Source organism: Oncorhynchus tshawytscha, linkage group LG22, assembly GCF_018296145.1.
Source record: "Oncorhynchus tshawytscha isolate Ot180627B linkage group LG22, Otsh_v2.0, whole genome shotgun sequence".
Taxonomy (NCBI): Eukaryota; Metazoa; Chordata; class Actinopteri; order Salmoniformes; family Salmonidae; genus Oncorhynchus; species Oncorhynchus tshawytscha.
This window is the reverse complement of record NC_056450.1, coordinates 7889781-7900963: the sequence shown is the minus strand read 5'-3', so window position 1 is coordinate 7900963 and position 11183 is coordinate 7889781. Positions and strand designations below refer to the sequence as shown.

Sequence of the window (11183 nt, the reverse complement as noted above, 5' to 3'; positions counted from 1 at the left end):
TAGTATTGTTTATCCAGAGTATTTATTCTGATTTCTCCCCAGGTCTCCTCTTACTTGTTTGACTCTTTCTCTTTTCACAAGTCACCATTGTTCTTTCTTTCTTTCTTTCTTTCTTTCTTTCTTTCTTTCTTTCTTTCTTTCTTTCTTTCTTTCTTTCTTTTTCTTTCTTTCTTTCTTTCTTTTTCTTTCTTTCTTTCTTTCTTTCTTTGAAACCAGATATTCCTCTCCCGCTCTTCTGAGTGAAGATCAATTCCACCTCAGGCATGCATTTAGAAAACATTTTGATTTGATTTCCTGTAGTTCATCCATAATATTAGCTTCCACTACTTCAACCGCCCCTCCTCCAAGGATTGCTCCCAAGATTGCTCCCACGCTCTCATCCTCTGTTTATTCTGCTTCCAAAAATGGTCCTCTCCAGTTATTTCTTTCACTCTCACTCTTACTCGCTCTCCCTCCCTCTCTGTCTCTCAATTCAATTCAATTTAAGGGCTTTATTGGCATGGGAAATGCTCACTCTCTCTCTCTCCCTCCCTCCCACCCTCCCTCTCCCTCTCCCTCTACTGGGTTTCAGACAGTTACTCTAGATCTAAATAAAAGAGTAAAAGTCATCCACTGTTCCTCTACCTTCATATCATCTTTCCTCTCCTCTCTTCAGGCCTCTGATTGGAGTTGGGTTGCAGCCAATAATCAGCATAGGAACCTCCCTACAAGAAGAGACAGAAAAGAGACAAGGACACACACACACACAAACAAACACGCACACGTGCAGACACACACACATACACACACACGCACACACGTACACTCAGCTAGTTAATCAATACAAGTGGTAGGTAGTACAGAGATCCAAAGACTTGGCTCTGTGGAATTAGTCCCATTCACCCTCCCACAGCATCTGTAGCTGCATCCAAAATGGCACCCTATTTCCTATATAGTCCACTACATTTGACCAGGCCCCAAAATAAGCGCAATTTGTAGGTAATGGGATGCCATTTGGGGCCCAGATTGTTTCTCCATCTGCATATTCAATCCACACACTCATGCAGTCAATGTAGGAGATTATAAACTCATGCATATGTAATCAGAACCATACAGCCAGTACAACGTGTATGTCTAAGATTAACAATGAATTGCACCAGTATCAGCTTCTCTCTCTCTCTCTCTCTCTCTTTCTCTCTCTCTTTCTCTCTCTCCCTATCTCCCTCTCTCCCCTCCTCTCTCTCCCAATTATTATTATTTTTTTTTCAATTCAATTTGCTTTATTGTCATGACGTAAAGCTTACTTTGGATATTTACAATATGAAAATAATAATAATCAAAATGATCAACGGGACAACAGTAACAACAACATCCAAGTGTCAAAATAACCATACATTGAACAATAACAATAAGCATACAGTAGAGGACATGTGCAGGTTGATTGGTCTGTCAGACACTGTCCCTCAACTTATGGCAGGCAGAAATGTAGTGCACTGCCAACACACAGCTCTCTGCATCCTCCCCCAACAGGACGGGTAGCCTACTCTCATCAGAGAGGTCTTTGAAACCTTGAATAAGGGTTTCAAATTTGGGGAAATGACACTCTCGAATTGTTTTATATTTTTTACATTTTGTCAGAAAATGCAGCTCCGTCTCAGGTTCTGCTGTTGTGCAGTGGTTGCACAGCCTTTCCTCTACAGGGAGTCCGGTTTTCCTAAGTCTACCCTTCTCAATGGCAAGGCTGTGCTCACTGAGCCTGTACTCTCTCTCGCTCTCCCCCTATTTCTCTCTCTCTCTCCCTACCTCTTCCCCTCTTTCTCTCTCTCTCCCAATTCAATTCAATCTCTCTCTCTCTCCCTCTCCACCATCTCCATCTCTCTCTCCCTCTCTCTCTCTCTCTCCCGCTCCACCTTTTTTTTCTCTCTCTCTCCCTCTCCCCATCTCTCTCTCTCTCTCTCTCTCTCTCTTTTTCACTCAGTCTGCTGTCTGGCTGCTTTGTTCTGTAGTTTGAGCCATAGCGTACTGTGAGCTTATGCACTGCTTTGTACATTAGGCATGTAAGTCCAGTCAACAAACATTTAATGTACTGCCCATGTCGTCTTGCGAGAGGTGAAGTAATTTGTAGCCTTGAAGGGAATCACCGTCCGACAACTGCACTGTTCTCTTTATATAGAGACAGACATGTAGAGACAACGTATAATACAGGATGTTTATACTCCATGGTAAGCTTATTCAAAGGAGCATTTGAATATCTTTCTCTGTTTTCGTTCCGTTTCTACAGTACCAAGTGAACATCTTATCCTGCTGTTGATATATGTATATTTATAGGTACAGTACCTATACAGGTGCTGTAAAGGTCTATATTCCATTACGTAGTGTCGATGTCTTCACTCACATTTGTCCTCCTCAGCTGACTCACGTTTCTCCTCTCGTTCAATAGCAACCTCCTCGGTGTGAGGGAGAGAAGACAGAGGGGACAGACAGACAGACAGGGGATGTTTCATAGGGGTCCTTCCTTCCTGGCCATAACACAGCTGTCCATGTTTCCGTGTTGGGGGAAATGTGTTTGCTGCCTGAAGGTCAGTGCGGGCTGTCCTCTAGTCTTAGGTGCTGGCAGCAGTGGAGGTGGTGGTGTGTGTGTGTGAGACAGTACAAGTTGTCCTTGGTGGAGTGTGTGTGCTCTAAAAATTGAAGAATATTTTTTTTTAAACAAGTAAATAAATAAATAGAATCTCAAAAAGATAGGAATCAAAATGATTGACACCCCTGTTTTTAATACTCCAGCGCCCTACCCTTGTGAGGATAACAATGCGATTGGAAAACACATTGGGAGGGATCTTAGATCATTCCTCCATACAGAATATTTCCAAGATCCTTGATATACTTTGTCTGCATCATCAAAGATCCACCAGCATATTTGAGCATATATAATCCACCAGCATATATAAGATGCATATGTAGAGAAGTATCCTATACCTAATGAAAAAACACGGTGGTGGATCTTTGATGTTGTGGGGCTATTTGGCTTCCACTGGTTCTGGGTTCTGGGGCCCTTGTTAAGGTTAAGGTCAACGGTATCATGCACTTGATCAAGGACCAGGACATTTAAAAATCCTTAAAGAAATGGTTAATTAATTGACCACCAAATCATCATTCTGCAATGGGCATCCCATCTTAGTCTCCGGACTTGAAAACCTGTGGTTTGAATTGAAGAGGGCAAGTCCATATGCGCCACAGATGAAGGATATCAAGGATCTTGAAATATTCTGTATGGAGGAATGGTCTAAGATCCCTCTCGATGTGTTCTCCAACTTCATCAACAACAACAAAAATGTAAGGGCAGTGTCATTATCCTCACAAGGGTAGGATGCTGGAGTATTGATAACGGGGGTGCCAATAACTTTGATCCCTATCTTTATGAGATTTTTTAAATTACTTGTTTAACAAAATCTCCTTCTCTAAGCAATTGTATTAGTATCAATTAATATAATTTTCAACAACAAAAATAGCATACAATATAGGTCAGTATTTGTATTATTTATTTCTTAATGATTTTTTTGCTCATCTTTATCAAAGGTGTCAACAAATATTGACCGAACTGTACGTACGTGTGAGTGTCTGAATGTGTCAGTAGAGGCTGTCCTTGGTGGTGGAGGTGTGTGTGGTGGTGGAGTCGTCAGGTATGGAGCCCCTGCGCGGGGTTCTTGGTCTGCAGCGTAACAGGGCCTGTAGCTCCCTGGACACAGAGCTGCTGAAGAAGGTGTAGATCCAGGGGTTGGTACACGAGTTCAGACTGGCCAGCAGCATCAGGATGGTGAACGCTACGCCTGCAGAGAGAGAGAGGACACACATACGGTCAGGCAAAGACACACACGCGGACGCGATCAGGCAAACGCACACGCAGCCATCAGTCAGCCTGCAGGGAAGTGAGGGACATTGCATTGCCAGAGCCAGCAGCACAGCAGCCGTAGGCTACAACCAGTAAATTACAGCAGAGCTGACTGATCGCAATAGACTGTGAAGGTCAGAGATATAGATAGGTAAGGGGTCATACAGAATAGAAGTTCCTCCTCTTTGCTAATAACAGAGGTTGGGTGATTGTGGAGGCCAGGTCATCTGATACAGCACTCCATCACTCTCCTTCTTGGTCAAATAGCCCTTACACAGTCAGGAGGTGTGTTTTGGGTCATTGTCTTGTTGAAAAACTAATGATAGCCCCACTAAGCGCAAACTAGATGGGATGGCGTATCGCTCCGGAATGCTGTGGTAGCCATGCTAGTTAAGTGTGCCTTGAATTCGAAATAAATCACTGACATTGTCATCAGAAAAGCACCCCCACATACCTCCTCCTCCATGCTTCACGGTGGGAATCACACATGTGGAGATCATCCATTCACCTGCTCTGCATCTCACAAAGACACAGCGGTTGGAACCAAAAATCTCAAACTTGCTTTCCACCGGTCTGATGTCCATTGCTCGTGTTCCTTGGTCCAAGCAAGTCTCTTCTTCTTATTGGTGTCCTTTAGTAGTGGTTTCTTTGTAGCAATTCGACCATGAAGGCCTGATTCACTCAGTCTCCTCTGATGTTGAGATGTGTCTGTTACTTGAACTCTGTGAGGCATTTATTTGGGCTGCAATCTGAGGTGCAGTTAATTCTAATGAACTTATCCTCTGCAGCAGAGGTAACTCTGGGTCTTCCTTTCCTGTGGCGGTCCTCACGAGAGCCAGTTTCATCATAGCACTTGATGGTTTTTGCGACTGCATTTGAAGAAACTTTCAAAGTTCTTGAAATGTTCTGGATTGACTGACCTTCATGTCTTAAAGTAATGATGGACTGTCATTTATCATTGCTTATTTGAGTTGCCATAATATAGACTTGATCTTTTACCAAATAGGGCTATCTTCTATATACCACACCAACCTTCTCACAACACAACTGATTGGCTCAAACGCATTAAGAAGGAAAGACATTCCACAAATTAACTTTTAACAAGGCACACCTGTTAATTTAAATGCATTCCAGGTGACTACATCATGAAGCTGGTTGAGAGAATCCCAAGAGTGTGCAAAGCTGTCATCGAGGCGAAGGGTGGCTGCTTTGAAGAATCTCAAATATAAAATATATTTTGATTTGTTAAACACTTTTTTGTTTACTATATGATTCCATATATGTTATTTCATAGTTTTGATGTCTTCACAAATATTCTACAATGTAAAAAATAGTACAAATAAATAAAATCCTTGGAATGAGTAGGTGTGTCCAAACTTTTAACTTGTACCATGTGACCTCACAGGACTAGAATGCACTGCTTCCCTCTCTCTCTTAGCTCTTAGCCTCTTATTCTGCTGGACCACTCAAGCTAGACCTCTCAAGCTGGACCTCTCAAGCTGGACCACTCTAGCTGGACCTTTCTTCAGGAGGGAGAAGAACCTCCATCTTCAGTAGGCCGACCACAGGGCCTGCATGGACCTTAGCCTATAATGGCAAGAACTGGTGAACTGATCATTTTGGGGAATGTACCTTTTAGGGATTAGACTTGTATTGAGCACTGTCAGTACAAGGAGCCTATAAAGGGCTAGCGTAGCCTGAACGGTACACTTAAGCTATCCTTCTTCAAGGAAAGAAGGAGAAGACAATTAGAGCACAGACTGAGTATAACATCCTTTCATGTTCAGGATCTCGAGGTCTTTACTTATAGTCTTTCATTCTATTGCCCACCTTTCCATGATCATTATCATTTATGTTTGTAAATATTTTGGTTAGTGTTATTAAATGTTGATTGTATAAAGAACTTGTGTTTGTCTTGTTATTCTGGGAAAGAACTCCGATTGATTCTCAAAGAATTCATACCTTCAGATGAATCAATTCATTACTATTATTCTAACTGTAGCTTTATGAGCCATAACTAAAATAACTGACACATCAGGTCTTCTTAGAATACCATTTTTTTCCCAATAACTGGACTGATGCCCCGTTTATAATTTCATAGTAATAAGTGTACACTCTACTTTACAATAGTGCTGTTAAAAAGGCCAGCTCTTATTTAGCCGTTTCATCATCCCTAATCTAGTAGTTAAATTGTATTTGCCCAACACCTTATTTTCACCAAAGTGGTACCTATAAATCACCCCACTTGTATCAGCCAATCACAGTCCGGCGTTCCCTGTCTACCTCCTGCCATCAGATTGAGATCGCGCCGTCTGAAGAGAAGGAAGGACATATTGGACTGTTTTCTATGATTTCTGTTATTGCCTGCATCTAATTGTAAGTACTGTACATGTCATTGCTTCTTTAGTTGGCTGTTGCTAAGGCAGTCAAGTTATTTACCATATTTAGAAGGTATTTTCCTTTACATCATGCTAGTTACTCTTTTAGCCAGCTAGCCAAGTAGGTGCTAGCCAGTCATGCCAGCTAATTTATACTCTGTGTACCACATGCCTAGTTTAGGATATTATTTTTACGTTCATATTGTCAGTTTATGTAGGAGAGTTAAAAAGGTTATTCCATCAAACTTCAAATTATTAGAATAGTACACAACGCAGAACAGAACAAACAGGTTGGGGGTCAGTGGCCCAAGCCCACAAACAGGAATATTCTAAATTCAGACAGAAGTCAGATCGCTATGGTCGCCAGGAACTTTACTTTTGGTGTCTATTTTTAATTGTTGCGCTACTGGTGCTGCCTGTTGATGTTAGGTAGGCAGCTACAGTAGCTGAATGATATTAACATCTTCGGGTTTTGTTTCATTAAATGTATTTTATTTCATCTGGGTGCTTGCGTCACCTACTAACACCCTGGTACTACCCGTAGCTCCCATTCTCCTCAGTCCTACAAAAGCACTAACGTGAAATAAATAAAACATCCCGAGGTTAATGCTATAGATATTGTTATACGGTGGTGTGAGACTATTGAAACATGTACCTTTGAGAGTTTTATTGTTGATATTAATATAGTTTACAGAGTGCTAAAAATTGTTGCTGTTGCTAGCTAGCATGCCTTTCTGTGATACAGACGGTTCGCTGAGCTGCCGTTGCATTATGGGAGAGTAGTTTTGGCCCTCTACGGTTTGAATGGGATAGAGGCGATTTCACGTTGTAGCTTGTTTGTGTTGCAGTGTTTTTGTACATGAGTTGTTGTATTTTGGTACTGTAAACACTGAAAGCACCTAGCAATGTATTAGGGATGTGAGACAGGATATGTGTTTTACCTTTCTTCATGCTCCTGTATAGAACAACTGGTCAGATGGTGCATTGGAGACTGATGTGTTCCTGTCCTGTCTTTTCACAATACTATTGCAGGTATGATTTTATTGTCTAAGAATTAAGATTATACATTCTTTGTATTAAGGACTGGTTATTATTTTATAGTATACATTATGGCTTTATGTATGAGTGTGGTTGTGTGAGTCTGAGAAAACACTGAGAGAGAAAGAACAACTTGTCAGATGGTGCGTTGGAGACTGATGTGTTCCTGTCCTGTCTTTTTACAATACTATTGCAGATTGACATAAAATCCAAAAAGACAGCCGCGGTGTCGCTCTTCATTTCTTGGTTCTCCTGTTGTACATATAAAGACCGCTACACGTATAGCCGTGTTTATGGACAATTACAACCTTTATTTAGCCTCATGCTACTCTGCACTGTATGTATGTATGTATGTATGTATGTATGTATGTATGTATGTATGTATGTATGTATGTATGTATGTATGTAACCTAATTTAGCCTGTGCCTTTTCTGGTGGGGCAGTTACTATTCCTTGTTGTGGTCTCCTGCACATGCGCAGAACTTGGGTACATTGCAGTCACATTTCAGTTACTTTCTATGTCATTCAATTGATGTATAGTTATCATATGGTTACCAATAATTGGCTTTTGTCCTGTAAGTGTGTTACTATAGCCTATGCATTTTGTTTTGCCCCTTACATTATATCTTGGCATAAGCAGTATAGAGATTGTGTATTCTAGATACTAGCACGAATACCACCACAGTCTACTGGGCCTGTATATTGTATGTAAGCCTATACTCGTGGTTATTCCTTTCTATTCTGTTACCATAGAAGCACTTTTATACACTCTCACTTCCACTGTGAGCACTGTCAATCAAGGTGTATGGTGTGGTGATCCCTTATCTGTAATAAACCTGTTCTGAAGACATCTGACCTGTTCTTGCTGGACAGACCTGTGGTGGCTGTACCGCATCCTCTGGCAGATATAGCTCTCTAGTATATCTCTTAGTATTTTTCAAGTGCACAATATAGGGAATAGGGTGCCATTTGGGACGCAGGCATGGAGAGATCGAGGTCATGGTCCACTTCCTCCTCTTCGGTAACAACAGAGAGTAGTGACTATTTAACAATACCAGTATTCAGTGTGGAAACGAACTGTTTACGGTTTTCCATTTTAGTTTCCCTCTGGCACCATTAGACGTGCTGTAAATTTCCTTCTGGAACAAAAATCTAAACTTTACCTATTTCCTTTGGCCACTTTCTACTTCTAACATGCCGTTTTTATGTAATAAGTAGGACACCAAGCACTGGCCTCCTCCCTCTTTACTATTGCCAGTTTAGGAAGATAAAAGGAGCTGGGGGTTGACTAGAAACTACACAGCTGATAGCAATCAGTGTGTGCATGATGACTTATGTGTGCGCACTGTGTGTGTGTTTGCATGCTTTGGGTGCCTATTCATGTGTGTGTTTCACTCTGTGTGCGAGCTGTTGGCAGATGCTATTGTTGATGAAATGTCAACATCTGTCCGGGGTGTGAGAGCAACAGGGGATAAACAGGTTATTTACTGACACTGAGGTGTGTGTGTGTGTGTGTGTGTGTGTGTGTGTGTGTGTGTGTGTGTGTGTGTGTGTGTGTGTGTGTGTGTGTGTGTGTGTGTGTGTGTGTGTGTGTGTGTGTGTGTGTGTGTGTGTGTGTGTGTGTGTGTGTGTGTGTGTGTGTGCGCGCGCGTGTGCGTGTGCGTGTGTGTGTGTGTGCGTGTGCGTGCCAGTTCTGCTTCAGATGAGAGAAGAAAAAACTAATCTACAGTGTTGAAGTTGTAAACCGTTGTAAGCAGACACCTGACACAGTGCTAGTTGAGTTGAGTTATGTTATGGTGACCTTAAATAAATTCTAGTTCTGGATCAGTTGTGGCACTTGAAATCGGAGGAAGGGCTTATAGTAAAGGCTGCAATGACATAAATGGAATGGTATCAAACACATCTAACACATGGTTACCACGATATATCGGTAAGCGTATTGGAATCGGCCGATATTAGGTAAAAATGGCCCGATGTCTAGTTTAACGCCGATGTGCAAAACCGATGTCAAAGCTGAAGTGCATACCTATATAACGTAGGTAGATGACGTAATGACGCCACGAAAAATACAGTGCTACACAGAACAAAAGCAGAAAAATACTTAGAGCACACTTCCAACAACTAAACAAGTTCAAGTCGAGCAGTCATTTGAAAGAGTAAGAACATTTCAGCGAGACAACTCAAAGGCGAAATCCATTAATGCCAAGATAATGGAATTCATTGGCCTTAGCAATCAACCGTTGTCTGTCGTGGATGATGTTGGCTTTCGCCGACTGGTCGAGCACCTCGAGCCCCGGTACACATTACCAAGTAGGCACTATTTTTCAGATGTTGTCCTACCTGAGTTACACAGTATTGTTGAAACGTACATCCCTGAGCTACTTGCTATTAGCTTCACGATTGACTGACATTTGAACCAGCAATGTCAGCCCTATGAGCATGCTGAGTCTGACAGCACAGTGGGTCTACGAGGATTTTGAACTGAGGAAAGCCCTATTGCATGCTCAAGAATGTGCTGGTTCTCATACCGCCACTGCCATTTCAATGGCATTTGAGAACATGTTTCAAACTTGAAAACATGAACACACTCCTGGCTCCATTTGAACAACTGACTGGAGAAATAATAAGCTAATCAACTGTGTCTGCAGCAGACGTGATACCGTCTGTCATGGCATTGAAACGCCTGCTCAACTAAACACTTGCAAAAGTACTCTACAAGAGGCTGTGAACAAGCGATTCGGTGGCATTCTCCCTGAGACTCTTTACTGTGTTGCCACCATTGTCTATGCTAGGTACAAGGGCCGCTACTTCGAAGCAGACAAGAAACTGGGTTTACATGAAATGTTACAGACACAGCTGGACAAGATGGAAACGGACACAGTGACAGTGTACACTGAGGAAGAGAAGTCACGGACAGACAGAGCTGAAACTTCACTACTTGACATGTAATGATGAAATCCTGGTTGAGACTGAGCAAATGAACAACAAAACAGGACAGCAAGTAAGTGAAAGAAATAGATTTTGATTATGTTTTACTGGTAATGGGGACATGCGTAAAAGGCAAGAAAATAACTTTTTGGTCAGTGTGTATGTGTGTGTTAACTATTTAAATGTACTAGAATGCTTAAAATGCTGCATTTAAAAAAAAATCATATGTAAATCTGAAATGTCATAGACTGTAAATTGCAAGCACAGATCACTTTGGGGTATATGATGTCAGAAGAACCTCCCCCGGCCCTTGTCTCACAAACACCACTCTAGCTCAGCCTCCGTTAATCACACAGACTAATGGTTGGTATCAATGGATGTAGTAGAAATAGACAGGTCCAATGGTACAACCCAGAAGTCTGTAGGTGTTTAAAAAGGTTTTAGAAGTCCAAAACATGCCAGCATCAAAGTGGGACTGTAGGATTTAAATACAAAAACAATGTTTCAAGTGAGAATTAGGAAGGTCTGATAAAGAAAAAGAGAGAAGATTATTGCCTACTTTACCCATGTTTTTCTTTTTGCGAAAAAATTGTTTGTAGTTCCAGTAGTTAGCTACACCACTATATGGCTAAAAGTAATTAAAGTGCAATTCCATCACTTTTCAACCTCATTTTCATTAATCCAGCACAATACCAGTGTCTACATATATTTTGTAGAAAAAAATATAAAGTTAAAAAGTTCTACTCGATGACATCAATGATTTTCAAATACTATGAGAATCGTGGTGACGTGTGGAGCAAGAAAATACCCTCCTATTGGCTAGAATGTGATGTCACAGAGAACCATTTTTTAGGAACTTTCTTCTTATCTTTTTAACCACTGATCATAGAAACGTGCTGTTTTTACATATGTAGATACTGGTATGGTGCTGGAGATAGTGAATATGAGGTTGAGAAGTGGCGGAATCGACC

The 11183-nt window shown here is 41.4% G+C and overlaps 1 protein-coding gene across 6 annotated transcripts in view; it reads right to left on the bottom strand.

Annotated features, from left to right (window-relative positions):
* Nucleotides 1-546: 546 nt before the first annotated feature.
* The window catches only part of LOC112221673 (vasopressin V2 receptor), a 45180-nt gene continuing 34543 nt past the window's right edge, over nucleotides 547-11183 (bottom strand). For 2 of the 6 annotated variants that reach the window (XM_042303637.1, XM_042303638.1), the window contains one exon: nucleotides 1864-3806. In XM_042303637.1, coding sequence (XP_042159571.1) covers nucleotides 3607-3806 — 200 coding nt within the window. In that variant the 3' untranslated portion in view covers nucleotides 1864-3606. Of the gene's footprint in view, nucleotides 705-1863; nucleotides 3807-11183 lie in introns of those variants that run through there. The other 4 variants (XR_006079624.1, XR_006079623.1, XM_024383903.2 and 1 more) reach the window with 4 other exon arrangements.